At 35.2% G+C, this 15,484-nt stretch overlaps 2 protein-coding genes across 6 annotated transcripts in view; both read left to right on the top strand.

Moving 5' to 3' along the window:
• LOC113507137 (feline leukemia virus subgroup C receptor-related protein 2-like) overlaps positions 1-12,323 on the top strand; it is a 58,251-nt gene extending 45,928 nt beyond the window's left edge. For all 5 annotated transcript variants that reach the window (XM_026889997.1, XM_026889995.1, XM_026889994.1 and 2 more), the window contains 5 exons: positions 5,081-5,222; positions 7,731-7,930; positions 8,421-8,635; positions 8,840-8,945; positions 9,212-12,323. In XM_026889997.1, the coding sequence (XP_026745798.1) occupies positions 5,081-5,222; positions 7,731-7,930; positions 8,421-8,635; positions 8,840-8,945; positions 9,212-9,379 (831 nt within the window). In that variant the 3' untranslated portion in view covers positions 9,380-12,323. The remainder of the gene's footprint in view (positions 1-5,080; positions 5,223-7,730; positions 7,931-8,420; positions 8,636-8,839; positions 8,946-9,211) is intronic.
• Positions 12,324-12,378: 55 nt separating this feature from the next.
• Positions 12,379-15,484, top strand: part of LOC113507136 — a 44,727-nt gene continuing 41,621 nt past the window's right edge. The window contains exons 1-6 of the mRNA XM_026889992.1: positions 12,379-12,868; positions 12,944-13,208; positions 14,128-14,295; positions 14,858-14,935; positions 15,109-15,159; positions 15,232-15,316. Coding sequence (XP_026745793.1) covers positions 12,781-12,868; positions 12,944-13,208; positions 14,128-14,295; positions 14,858-14,935; positions 15,109-15,159; positions 15,232-15,316 — 735 coding nt within the window. The 5' untranslated portion in view covers positions 12,379-12,780. The remainder of the gene's footprint in view (positions 12,869-12,943; positions 13,209-14,127; positions 14,296-14,857; positions 14,936-15,108; positions 15,160-15,231; positions 15,317-15,484) is intronic.

Raw genomic sequence — 15,484 nt, 5'->3', positions numbered from 1 at the left:
GTGAGTACTTATACTTCGCTAGCTAATCCTGTTATAGTAGACTTATATAGATCTCTCTTCATCCCTAACAGATCACTCAAGATTTTAATTGTATCCAATACACGCCCTTGAGCAAACAAGCCACTTAGCTTGGGTTAAGAGCGGAGATCGGAGAGCTAATCATCTGATAATGGACTTTTTAATGAAGGGCTTGCCCTTACAAAGGAAGCGAAGTGGCCCTGTTTTATTAATTTCAATGTGTTCTAAAAGTGGTGAAGTTTTATTTTATATTAGGTGATGAACAATATGCAGCAATCTCCGAAACTATGGTACTATGGTTGGAGACAGAACTAGTATAAACATTAATCAATTAACCAATAACAACACAGCCTAACGCGGACTGTTGTTGGACATAGGCCTCTCCCAAAACAGTCATATGAATGGCAAATACAAGCAAATGCTTTTTGGCTACAAATGACCTCATTCTAAAAGTATTGATTATGGCCATCATAATTATCGCATAAAAAAAATCGAATTACTTATTATTTAACTGAATTCTCATTTTTAACTTCAATTTTACTTTACGCAAAGAAAAATGTGTCTGTTATTTTTTGGAAATCCATCTAGGTCCGCTAGATAGAATTATTTTTTATACTTTTATTTGATTGTTTCTTTAAATTCAAAATTAATGTAACAAAAATAGAATTTATAAATACATAAACAGTTGAGCTGCACTATAACTCTTGTGTGGCTCCACTTCAATTTGTATAAAGCGGATAAAAAATACGTGACTAACTAGGTTATTAGGTTATTAGTTAAATCATTGACAACAAAAAAGTATTTAAATGGTATTAAATGTGTTAATAATTCTCCAAGAATAGCAAGGCTCATTAAACAACTTCTCCAGCAAAATAACTGGACACAGAACTTCCTTGGACGAATTTATAATAACTTAATTCAGAATGTAAACGACATTGTTTCAATTACGAAGTTTTAACGAAATCTTTGACGAAATTCGTTATAAGTTTGAGAACATTTTTATGGGAGAATCTTTGCATAATTTGCTACAAGGAAAATTAAAAATTCTATCCTTTCCATGGTTATGCACAAGGTAAGGAACAGGTATACTGGACGTGTTTCTGCATCAGTCTAGCGTGATCAAGACAATGAAATGTAAAATAATTGGTTTCTTTGAATTTTGACCTAATGTTATTTTTTTTAAGGTCCATAATAGCTATTAACTTTACGGTAGTTCATAGATAAAAGTTTAGATATCCGAATCCTAGCTATTTGATGTTATCAGCCCACACCCTCTCATCCAAAGACTTACCAGTCCTTCAATTATGTCCTTTATTACAAACCATTAGGATTAAGTAAATGAAAGTCTACCTTTCACTTTTCCTCCAATTTCCGTCTTCACGTGCCTGCCACCAGGTTGATAAGAGCGCAAAATATTTTACAAGCTTCAAGAGTCGCCTCTTAAATTTTATCGCGCGCTCTCGACGAGAATTAAAGGAACCTCCGCGTAATTTATATTAGGTTATAAGGATGGCAACCTAACAGTAAAATGTTTAGGTTTACGAGTACAGAGTAATATAATGTTAAGATATTTGCATTTCTGCGAGCAGTTCTGCTTTTTGCAGTCGTGGTTACGTTTGGTTTGGGATGGTCCTTGCATTACGCGGTTTCGTCGCTCCTTTTTTCGATCTGTACAGAAACATACACAGAAAAATAAACTTAATCTTTCGCAATGTATAAGTAAAAGGTAAACATATTTCATAACCATTGTTGTCAAAACAGTGAGACGGGAACAGTCCAGGACAGATTATTCCAATTATCGAAGAATACTTATCTCAATCAATCTTCTGGCAAGAAAATTGTGACTGAATTAGGTGATTGCGAGAATTCGCATCCACATTTCAATAATCATGTTTCTGATTTGAACGCCAAATCATAACATAGCGTTAAGGAATATTTGCAATCTGCGCTAATGGAATAATCTTCACGCCTGTGTGAAACTAATTGTTTTGGATGAAGTTCAGGCAAGGTTAACTATACCCGTAGACTTTGGTAGTTTCCCTAATTAGGATCTTGATGATTTAAAACTGTATGAGCCATAGTTTTTACCATAAAATTTGCAATCGACCAGACATGGGCCATTAAGCTTGATGGCGAATTAAATAAATAATTCTTGAATTGTACAATTATTTTAATATGTCCATTTACAAACAACAGGTGCTTAAAATTATTTACAGCTCAGTAAATGGTATTTCCGAACTGAATTTCTGCGTTTTATGGTTGTAAAATGTAATTGCATTTTGGTGGATTATTCACCAAAAATGCTAAATATGTAATTGGAAAAATGCAACAACCCAACTACGCAAATAGTCATAAACCCAATAATTCGTTACAAATCTGGCCTGCTCATCCTTCATGCCGCATTCACTGTAGGATTTATAGTGTGACCGAAGGTCTGATTGAATCCTTACATATGTATCACCTACATGTCTGCCTACACTCCGCAGTGCACGTGATCAGTAATGTTCCACTGCTCGCGTGATTGCTGAGCTCGGAAGCGATCATCCAATTTGTACCGCGAGGGGTCTCATCCAAACACGTTTTGTATCATTGCTCAAATTGAATGTAAGTGTGCAATGCTGCCCCATTTGCCTACTATTATGTAACTGGTCTACAGTCGGTGTTGTGATTCCCAGATTGGAGAGACGTCGTTTTAAGAAGGATATGCTTGTTACAGTAGAATGATGTCGGACTTGTGGTTCTGACTAATATTTGACACTTAGTGCCTGTGTCACCACCGCTTCCTAAGTTCCCGTTAAATTTCTTGACAGATTTTTTCATACAAAGAATTTTTTTTTTCCAATTCTGCCAGTTAGCGCCTAATCAGTGAATGTGAGGAATAGGCGCTTTGTATGTTATCAGATGTTGATAATGAAAAGTATGATTCAGCAATTGTCTAAACTACTAAGTAGTAGGTACTTCCAGTGAATGTAACGTATAATGTAAAGCGTATTAATATGAGCCGCCAATGTATTAATAAAAGGCCCTATCAGCCCTAGGAGTAAACGTTATAAGGGTAAGAAAATGACGTCCATAGTGGACGTTAGTACGTATATGGGATTATGGGAATGGTTTAGCTAAACGTTATCAAACGCTCGCTTAGTATGAGATTCAAAGTAACTTCCTACCGTAATAACATTCAAAGGCTGCAGCTTAAGCCTTGCGGATGTTATTTTGTTTAGAGAAAATGTATTTTATTCCACTTTGAAAGTAATTCTGGATTCTCTTTGACTTTAGTTTATATTTTCTATGTTATTTTATGATGCAATTCCTTTGCTGAGAATCTAAAAAAGTAAAAAGTAATCATTATTTTAGTAGGTTCACCGACCGACTGGATGAGGAAAGTCATGGAAAGGCATCACACGAACATAAGTGAAGAATGTTAATACCTAAAAATCAAAAGATCTTAGTCCATTCACATTTAGAGTTTATATTTAAAGATCATATGAATAAACTCGTGATTTCGAGGCAAGTATAGAACTATTTCGTTTTAGTTTTGTCAATGACCAGACTCAAACACAAAATTACTTTTAGAATAGCCTGCAAAGTAAAGAATAGATAAACAGCCGTTATCACATTTTCCATCGGACTTTTACGAAAATGAACAACAGCGAATATTTCTCATGCAATAAAAAGGAATGGTGTTACAGTTGTTAGTAATGTGAACAGCCGGACAACAGACCGGAATAAATTGGAATTTTATTGAAGGCTACATGTTATACGGCGTGACACGGGAATGGAAGCCTGGTGCGTTCATGATTACCGAGCCTTTTAGTAACGTGGCAATTCCCGATTTGATCCATATTGTTGGATGTTATGTGATGTGGATGTGATCTTGTGACTTGGATTTTATGATCAATAATATGAATTAAGTACTTGACCGTATTGACGCCATTGAAATTATTAGGTAGGACCCGGAGAAAAAATTAAGGCTTTTAGGACATCGACGTCTGTCACTATAATAAAATGTTTTTGTCTAGTTAAAATATTATAGTTTTAGTACCTATTTTAATTCTAACAACTTATTAAAAATGACGTGGTTTGCTATGAGTATTTGTACTACCCCTTAGGTTTTATCGCAACCCCAGTGATGTTTATACTTTGGTCGCTTTTTCCTAAGCAAAGAAAGCTAACTTAACAAAAACAATTCTTTTAATTCTCTCTTTCGTTTCTTACACTTTTGATCATTTAATTTGTACATGATCGTCGTGAAACCATTGTTAATTAATTTTTATACGTCTTTTATGTGCCCCAAGATAATATTTGCAAATAATTTGCCTATCTGTGATACCTCAATCCTCCTTAAACGAATATTAAAGATAAAAACGGCCCAAACCTTGGAATAACTGTGTATGGTTTAACACTAAACAAAGAAAAACAGACGATAATCCTTAGTTATACTCTAGAGCATAATTCGCATATATTATTGTTATTCTATTGGTTGAGCCTAACCAACTTATTTAGTTGTCAAATGATGATAAACACTGTACTTACTGCTATTAAAACATAAAAATTCATGCACGCAACAAAGTGATGATGATATACTTATTACTGTTTGTACCTATGTTTTATAGGCATGCTTTTCTGGGACAAAACTTCTTGTTTTCCTAAATAAACTCACTCCATTAAATTAACTCCGGAGTTCATTGGATGGAGTTATGTCATTATTCATGAAGATGGTCCCTCTAGTGCCCTAAACCAGACAAAAATACATTTGCAGGGTAATCGGATTAAGCCAGAAATAGTATGTAGGTAGGAGCTCGTGCTGCTCTGAATTTCATATTACCGACAGGAAGTTCCACTATCCCTCACTTTAATAATCCATTACCACGAAATAATACAAAATTTTCAATTCCAAAAAGCTTTTGTATTCCATTAAATTCTCGTTCAATATATTTGCTGAATGTGTAACGAGAAAATCCTTGTGCTTTTGAACCATTTTGGACACTAGAAATGGACAGAACACATATTTTCCTTTTGTGAATATTTTCGTGTATATTTATGGAAATCTGTTGTTTCACAGTTGGGCGTGGCCGTGGGCTTTGTGCTCCCTCCGATCCTGGTGCGGGCTTCGGGTACTATCGAGGAGATAGCCGCTGACTTCCGCCTTATGTTCTACCTCGTCGCCGGCTTTACCAGCGTGCTGTTTGTCTTCATCCTGCTCTGTAAGTACTAAAAAATGTACCTTAAGCTTAATAATAATAAAACTCATTTAATAATAATCATTTCGACCCCTGATCCTATACCTACCCTAGATAACCCCTTTAAATTCGTTGTTTTATATACTGCAATAAGTGTATATTCCTCTATTATCTTTCCCATAAATCTTTCTTATTTATCGCCTCTGTCATTTTAATTGCAAAACATACGGCCTAAATTTAATTTTCCGACCGTTTTATCGCAATAACACTTATGGCGTCGACCTGTTTTGTCAGTTAGGATGTGGGGCCCATGTTAAATACAAACAGGCACCTGTAATTTATGGGGCGGACGTTCGGAGTGTTTAATTATAATATTAAGTATTTTACACACCTTTTATTAATATTCGACTGCATGGATAGGCAAGTGCTGAGATTCATCAAAGTTTGTTCCATGTTTCCTTGAATATATGTTACGAGCTGTTGCCCGCGACTTTGTCCGCGTGGTTAGAAGATATATAGTTATGTTTTATATTCTCATCTTTTTTTCCACATTTTCCATTTTATATTCGCTCCTATTAGTCGCAGCGTGATGTTATATAGCCTATAGCCTTCCTTGATAAATTATCTATTCAACACAAAAAGTTTTTTTCAACTCGAACCAGTAGTTCCTGAGATTAGCGCGCTCAAACAAACAAACTCTTCAGCTTTATATATTAGTATAGACAAAAAGTTTTTTTCAACTCGAACCAGTAGTTCCTGAGATTAGCGCGTTCAAACAAACAAACTCTTCAGCTTTATATATTAGTATAGATATAGATGATATCTCGACATAATCATTAAGAACTCGCTTTTAAAACATGTTGTATACAAGCCTAATATTATTAATCAACCTCACCAAAGTTAGGTACTATAGAAAGGCCTTAAACCAATAAGTAAAATAGAAACTACTAGATATAATTGTAAAGTGCTATGATATCAAATAAGTCTCCTTTCAGTTCGTTATAACTTATGAACATTTATGGCTTGTTCTGAACATCGACTACGAGCGACTAACGAAGCTAATTCCCGCGTAGAATACGTAGCTTACACCGGATTGCTTGAAACCATCTGATGCACTCAGCATTGTCCTTTTAACTTTAAATTACATTTGTTTAGTATACTGAACTTACTCGCATGTGCAGTTTAATGGAAGTTTTGAACTCTGATTTATGTCATTATAAGGAAAACTAGTCTTGTAGCATTGTATCAAAACTTTATGACTGAAATTTAGCTTACTTCTAAAACCCTATTATTTGTATGCTAGGTTCACAATTTACATGGGGAAGTGCTCTTAATCAACATAATGAATTTTCGTTTATATTACGAATATATTTTCGCTTATAATGTGTGTTATCTCCTTCATGTCTGAATGACAACGAATAAGAGTAAAAAAAACAAAAGAATCATTCAAACGAATCATGTTGTTCCATTTTGTTTTGAGTTGCTTTAAATGCGGGTATGGGTTTTTACTCGCAATCTTGGGTTCCTCCCAAAAGGAAATCACGTTTACTATCGAGTTTATCAACATTGTCATTGTCAATCCGCGTTTTTTGCACTGTATTGCCAACGAAAGTTAATAATTAAATAGTAAAAATCTCACCAATTAATAAGCATCATACTTCTAATTGAGGCTATATTAATTATTCCTCAAGCTTCGTAACTTAATGCCCAATTAAAGGGCTTTCGGTTCTGCAGTCGGTATTTATCGTGAGACGACTCGACAAAATTAATGACGAGTCTCCAATATAAGACAAAAGCCCTCCAATTTACAGAACCAGTCCTCAGTGTCAATGACTGTGGTTTAATAAAACGGGACCATTGTCATTAGGCCTTTGCACCCTGAATAATTATCCCAAGGGAAGGATCCACCACTGTCATTTGTTTAACAAAGGTAAACAAGGGCCAGCGTGAAGAATAGCTTTTAGAAAAGAGCAAATCCATGGGAAATTAACTTTCGTGTTAATTATATAGGTATACTTTATTTCCTTATTAATGAGGTACGCTAGTTGGTTTGAATGTAGAATTTACAAATTGTTACGTACTATTTAAATAATAATAATTTTTATTATTAAATGATGTAACGGTTTACTCACGCGCTGCGCCGTATTATCTATAAGGCACTTTAGGCCAGAATTTAGAGTGACGTGCGTGGCTGAATAACTGCGCCCAAAGTAGGCATCTAAAAAAAAGCTCGATTAATGTTTCACTGAATGTAAGAACCAAGGGGGCCTCCACTCCTTTGTTGCCTCGAGGCCTCTGGGCTCCTAGATCCGGCCCTGCTCACACGTATTTATCGGGGTAGCCCGACTAGTTTCGGGCCCAACCGGAGTCCTTAATCATGAGCAGACGCGGCGGGATCGCGAGTCGAAGTCGCAATTCGATGATAAATATATATAATAACGACGATAAATACGTGTGAGTAAACCGTTGCATAATTTAATAATGAATCATTCTCACGATAGTTACTATCAATAATAATTTTTGTCTTCACAGTCTTCAAGGCAGCTCCCCCGAACCCACCGTCAGCGGCCGCGGACCTCGGCAACAGTCTTGACTCGAACTTCCTACTGTCGCTCAAGAAGCTGATCACGAACCGCAACTACGTCCTCCTCCTCATATCCTACGGGCTCAACGTCGGCGCCTTCTATGCTATATCTACTCTGCTCAACCAAGTCATCTTGACGTATTACCCTGTAAGTTATCATTCATCACACAGACATTAAATTAAGATGGGATACGGAACCGTGTGCTAATCAGAACAGTATTCACTTGTTTATTTATGTATATTGCTTCTGATTTTAACTGGGTCAATTTTAAAATATGGGAAAAAGTAAATGCGTAACATGGATATTTACAAATTAACCGGAGCTGTGTCGGAAGGGATCGCTCAGACTTATTTCCCTAGAGTCTGAGCCATGTTATTATGACATAGATGTTGGCTATATAAATGTATGAGTTATACAAGTTTTGCTTAATCCTATAACGCTTGTTACGTTAGATTGGATTTTAAAATTCTTTGAACGGACCTATAATTTACCTAAATATAGCGACTTTAAGAACTATGCCTTGGGTTGCAATAAGTTTTGCACTGCTTTTCATACTAGATGTTTCAAAACCTTACATTACAAATCTTTTAGTTTCGCTCAGTCTTAGAGTCTTTATCATAACAATATATCATTCCAGGGTGCGAACGCAGACGCGGGTCGCATCGGTCTGGTGATCGTGGTGGCGGGCATGGCGGGCTCGGTGCTGTGCGGCCTGATCCTGGACAAGACGCACCGCTTCAAGGAGACCACGCTCTCGGTGTACGTCGCCTCCGTCATCGGCATGCTCATCTTCACCTTCACTCTGGACTGCGGATACATCGGCGTCGTTTATTTGAGCAGTATTTTGCTTGGGTGAGTTTTTATAGTGGTTTTATTATTTTTGGCTAATGTCTATAACCATATTATGATACGGACTCCGGATAAAATGTTATTTGTTGTTGTTTGAGTCCATCCAGGGGATCCTCCCAAAAATATTAAAAGTATTGAAATTATGTAATTACTTGTTTTGCTTTTTATTGGGCTTATATTAAATTTTACTATTTGATAATGTTCCAGATTCTTCATGACTGGCTACTTACCTGTGGGCTTTGAATTTGCATCGGAAGTCACGTACCCCGAGCCGGAGGGCACCACATCTGGAATATTGAATGCTGTTGTTCAGGTAAGGCTTTAATGGTTTTAAGAAATACTAAATGCATTTTAAGTTTATAGGTATTGTTAAATGGATCTAATCCTGAAACTGTTGAATTAACTCTTTTTCAAAGCAACATTTTGTGAAGTGGAATCAGTAGACCCTAGGTGAAGAAATCGAATATCATCATATCCAATCCTTACAACGAGATCTTAGAACTTCCAAATCAAGCTTATAAATATTTACACCATAACTGAATAATCTTCATGCAATAAAAGCACGAGTTTGGTTTGTAGGTTTTCGGCATCCTGACGACGCTGCTGTACGAGTGGATGCTGGGCTCTGTGGGCGACCGCTGGGCCAACCTCACGCTCTGCGCGCTGCTAGCCGCCGGCGCCGCCATCACGGCCGCCATCCGCTCCGACCTGCGGCGCCAGGCCGCGCAGAACAACCACAAGGGGTAACTCACAAAGCCGGACATTTAGGAGAACGAAGCGAAGTGTCTCACCTCATACCGATAACAGAAATTTACGTTCCAAATATTCCAAATCACCATCGACTTTAAGAAAAGAAGATACACCTTTGGCTTTTTTGCTTTGTAAACTATACTGACTTGACTAGAAAATGCTGTTATTATGAGAGAATTCAATTATACAGCAGAATAATTCTGTAAGCATATTTCTTGAGCTGCCTCAAGAACAATGCAGATTAATCAATAAATCAAAAAGAAAACCTATTTATAAAATAATTTCAAGTCCTGACAGTATAAAAAAAATCTTGCTTCGACTTTCATCAAACTATCGATCAAAGCATGACCTAAACTGGCCTAGCAAAAAATGATGAAAGGGGCTTCGAAAGACAATGCTCATCAATAGGGCTTGCGGGCGACATAAAATGGCGATACAATTTTGACTGTGGCCCAGTAAGTCATTTTGACTGGTATTTTCTTTACGTTGGATATAAAATAGATAAATAAAATAAAACTAGAACGATCTGGAATGTTAGTACAACAAAAGACAGCATAATTTTATAAAGTACAGAGTGTCTCATAAAGGAGGACATAAGTACTCATTGTTAACTCTTTATGAGGCAAAAGTAAATAATCTAACATTAGTCGGAATTAATATCTGTCTATATTATTTATTTCTTTTATCCTATGTAGGGTTATAATATAGGACTAGAAACTTGTAAATCACGACAATAATACGTGTGACTGTACTATACGGTAGTTTTTGCCACAATTTAGAATAGATTGCATTGGATGTGTCCTATAGAGTGGTCTATTGATGGTAGTATATTTAAGGATACAATTTTTTGATGGAAATTGGCGACATAATAATATATTTACACAGCAATTTAAAGAAACTTGTACCTACCTAATATAAAAGAAGAAATAATTGAGTATATAATATACTCGTATGAGGTGGCAATAGGACGCCGTGATACGGTGAACTGCCATAACCTCAAAAATGACTGTGTCTGAATTGCTTAACTTCTAAATTCCTATTCACTATATTGTTCAAAATGTAAAAGATTACTGATGATGATTAACTTTACTCGGACAGATCTGCTAACTTCAGTGTGTCGCTAAAGTATAGGTATCGACAAATCCAAGAGACAACGTAGGCCTAAAACTAGGTACTCGAAAAACAGCTTCAGTGTTCAGACATTAGATGATTAGATTGTGGAATTGTGGTTTTTGATTGAGATTAGCAAAATACATATATTTGGAATTATTTACATACATTACTCAAAACATAAGTAGTCAGAGTAATGTACCTACCAAAAAACGATTAACATGGTGTAAACGATAATAAAGAAAATACCTGCTGAACGTAGGAATAGAATATCGATTTGAAATTGATACTGAACATTAGGAATTTCCCGCATATATGCCAGAATAAAAAATATTTAAAAAAATGGCAAGGCCAATGTATAAAACTGCCATACTACACAAGGCAGCATTTAGTATTCGCATTTCGAACAAAGAAATTAAATGATCGGCCTAAAAGGTCACAATATTAGCAAATAATAAATCGATGTTGTGCATTTAGAATACTAGATTGTATTAAAAATAAAATGATAATTATGTATTAGAATTGAAATTTTAGGTTATATTTTCTGTTCCAGTGTGGTCTTAAATAAATGAATGTTGACCGCACAAAAAATAAAATTATTTATATTCTGCCTGTTAGTAACATTATTATATTGATTTGGGATTGAATCCCATTTGTGATTTAGATGAATTTATTTAAAGCTTCTATCTTGTAATCTCCTAATTTATCTATGATAATTTAATTATTGTATGTGTGAACTGTAATGTCAAAGTATTTCAGTGCAAGTAAGTATGTTCTACAGATAATATAGCTAAAAACCCCCTCTGATAATATTTAACAGTTGAAATTTACTTAAGACCCCAAGAATTTAATAAAAATAAATTAGTAAAGGGTCGTACCTGTGTAGTTTTTTATTTGATACCAACTTGCATGAAAATACTTAAATATTCGCATGAGTGCCAACTGCCAATGATTGTATGTAGTTGTATAGAGCAACTTTGTGATTATTTTGTGAGCTATCCAGTATTAAAATCTTTTAGGTTTAAAATTAAGCTATCAACTTAGTTGTAAAATATTCTTTTGTATTTGTGGAGTTTATTTAGAGTTTAAAATAAGATTATATCGTATCTTAAGGTAATTTAATTTTTATGTATTTTCGAAGATTTTCCGTAGGTGTGCGATAAGCTTTTACTGTTGTCTTCATAAGTATTTTTTTAAATGTAAGTAAAACAAAATATATATATAGACACTTTGAATCACTCAAAAGGTAACTTTAAAAATGAATAGGGAAGTTCATTTCTACGAATTTCAAACCTAATTTTTACACTAGGCCTTTGCGACTTTTACAATTCAAACAGCTTCGCTAATATTTATTCCCAAACTAGTGATGTACTGACCCCTGTAGGTATGACGTAAGTAGGTACGTATAAGTATAAAGTATAACTATCTTAGGCTGTTTCAAGCCAAAAAGTATTTGTTCAAACACGTGCAAGCATTTAGAACGTCTATTTCTACAACAAATTTAACTAAAATGTAATAATGACAATAAACTTCAAATTCGTAGGAAAGTAAAATGAGACGTTTGACGACATTCTCAGGCACAAAATATTTTTTATAAATTTATTATGCAGCTACGTGAAAAAGTTATGTCTACCTATAGTTGTAAATCTTGTGCAATGTGTGTAGCTATTATTCCGTACTGCGTGTCTATGCTTTGTTTCAACTGTACCTATTTGAAATGTAATTCATTCCAATTACTGTTAGAATTAGTACATAGTTCGTAAGTTCCTAATCGACGTGTTACATATAATGTTAAATACTTAATTGTTCAATAAAATCTGTTGACAGATCATTGATTTATTTTATTCCAACCACAAACCAAACCACCCTGTATCATAAATCATTAAAGTTTTAAACAAAAAGTTTTTGAGTTCAGCAAAGGATGTATAAAACGCCGCTAGATGGCGTTGTGAACATCAATCAAGGACAAATAAACTTTACAGTTCCAGCAATAAAGCTCATTTTACAATGTTACTAAATATTTGTTGACAGTTGCCATGTGTTGACATTTCACCGAGTTGCTATGGCGGTCTTTTCATTTTACTGACGACGAATTTTTCAGTAATGTGAAATTACAGCAACATCCGTAATTATATTGGGCTTAAATTATGTGGCGTGAAAATATTTCGTGTGAAGATGTAATCGTGGGTACCATACCTGCGATCGCGATGTTCAGTTAAACGAGCCGGAAATATTTAAATCATATTTTGTTTTTTGTTTGTGATTTTGTTTGAGTGGAAGAATTCACCATGAGTTGTTACAGTAAGGAGAAGTGTGGAGTGGAGAAGTATGATTACAACAACATATGTAAGAGTCATTCTGCCCGATCGGACCGAGGTACTAAAAATAATTATTTACATATTGTTTACATAAATACATTTTTCGTCTATAAGCTATAATTTCACCCTTAAGCAGAAAAATCTTCTGCTTTAACATCCACAGAACTGTATCGAATATGTCCATCAAAGTTGAGCAAGCGGGAGTTGGAAGACCTGTACTTTGCTCTCTTAGAAAACAACTTGGAGTTAAAACGAACCATCAATGGGCAGCAGGACAAGATCCGAGGTCTGTCCACGAAGGTGCAGCGGCTTAATGCCTCTCAAAAGCTTATTCAATCTAAAGAGATGAAAGACTGCTGCATTGGTACCAAGACACTTGTCAATGATCAGAAGGAATCGTAAGTAAAATGTTAAATGTTTTATTCTCAGCCAAGAACTATTACATTGATGTTCTAAAATATTTCAATCAGTTTTCCAGATTTAAATTAGTAAAGATGATGTAAGATTTCTGAATTACATATTATTTATTGAAACATTTTATAGACCGTTACTTGCCGCTCAATTCCAGGTATACTTATTTTAGTCATGATATATAAGTCAAAGCCTTGTAGAATTATATCAAGGTGGCAACCAGCAATTAATATGTCAGTACTCCAAGAATTGCTGTCAGTTTTACAATATTAATTCCATATTAATAAACTTAATTTCAATAAAGAATTTGCAGTGATGCTACCTAGTTTAGGTAATGGAGTTTAAATTTAGTATAGTAAAATAAGAACTTGGTAAATAGTAAATTGAATAATAATGTAGACAGTTTTTAAAACAGAATACTTTATTTTGCTTCATACTAACAAAAATTGATTACCAATTTGACCGCCATGTCTCAATTTAAATGTGTAATGGAGTATTGAATTGTTAATAGTTTGAGAATTATAACGATTCTCAGATAGTAAGATGTCATGTATCAGTAATAAATACACAGTGGTAAACCACTTTATTGGCATAGTTTATTTGTAAAGCTAAATATCAATATTTGTCATATTTGACTATTGCTCTAATGAAATTATCAGGGGTTTATAAATTCAAAACAGCAGACAGCTTCATTTCTCTTTGATTAGTATTTTAACTAAGTTGATATGGCTTATAAATATTTTATTATTATTATTTAGGTATAGGTACATGTTTAAGTTTACAGTTCTCACAGAATTTATTCATTGTCCATATCCTTGTATATTGTAGCCTAAAAAAGTTTTAACATATTGTGTATTATTTAAATTTTCACCAAGCAGAATAATCTCCTAATGGTTTTGTTCACAGCATATTAGACTTGAAGCGCACAAACCAGCGCATGTCGGAACGTATCCGTACGCTGAACATGCGGCTGTGCTCGGCGAAGCAGTTCCATAAGAAGAGTCCCTCGTCATCTGTGTCCCGGTGTCTCCGCTGTGCCAACACCAGTGCACTGCCTCAGCACACCTATGTCAAGTAAGCTCATATTTTCATCAAGGTATGTCTCAGCTGGGATAAAATCCAAAGTTGCCTATGGTTTGTCTAAGACAGTAGTGGATTTGCGGTAGTCTGCGAAAGCGTTTACATTTGACTCCTGACTAAAGGAAACGGAGAAGCATTCCGGTGGTTTTAGCCGGTAGGAGTCCAGCACACCCCCTTGGCCATCCCCAGGGTAAAGGAAGTCTATGAGGATTTCATTTTTTACTGGGGGAAAAAAGCCAGTGGTGGAGGATGGTAGTTTAAGACGAGGAAATGATTGGCGCTTGCCTGCTGGTTATCTCTTGAGGTATGTGTGTGGTAGGGCGAGGGAGTGAGATAAAAGACTATATGCGCCGTTGCGTCGCGCGCGATTTATTAATGGCTTCATCTATACCTCGTCTCACCGCTTGTATACCGGAGGCGTTGACTAGCACGTGCAAGCACTACAGGTTCAGCCCTCAGTAATGAGGATGCGATCAAAAAGAGTTTCTGTTATAGTCCTACAAATTAATAGTTTAAAGAACTGTAAATTTACATTACACCAAAACCATTGTTGTAGACATTCCTGTAGCCCAAAGCCAAGTGAACCAACCAACCAGACTATGAAGTGTTCAGTCTCATGTCAAAATGTCGACAGGTATGTACGATTTTAATTCTTAAAAAAACTATTTTAGCTGATGTGGTACCATTTGTTCCGTCCATTTCTACCGCTGTAAGTAGTACCAGTAAGAGTGGTTTAGTTAGGAGGCTATCTCAATACAATATCTGTTTATATGTAAGATTTGTTTTAATATTGCTGTTCAATTGTAGAGATGCTACAAGTGTGAGATCGGCACAAACTGAGCCTCGTGAACCCCAATGGTAAGTTAATCGAGTTTTATCTCAAAATGTTGTTCATTTATAGTTTATTTGAATGTTAATTCCTTGTTTCAGCCAAAATTCTGACTTGCCATGCGACGAAAATAAATGTAGAACTGTCATGGAAGAGTTGAAACAAAAAATAGTCACTTTGCAAGAGGTTTGTTTAGAACTTACCTATTGCGTTACCATACTATGTCACTAATATAAGTATGTATTGTTAAAAGTACATTAGTTCATTTACTCATGTTCTTCTTTTCAATGTCTAGATGTCTTTAATTATCACTAATTTTCAATGTTTGGTTAATGCCTTCAAAAATGAGAATAG

Source organism: Trichoplusia ni, unplaced genomic scaffold, assembly GCF_003590095.1.
Source record: "Trichoplusia ni isolate ovarian cell line Hi5 unplaced genomic scaffold, tn1 tig00000704, whole genome shotgun sequence".
NCBI lineage: Eukaryota > Metazoa > Arthropoda > Insecta > Lepidoptera > Noctuidae > Trichoplusia > Trichoplusia ni.
This window is presented reverse-complemented; position numbering and strand designations above follow the sequence as displayed.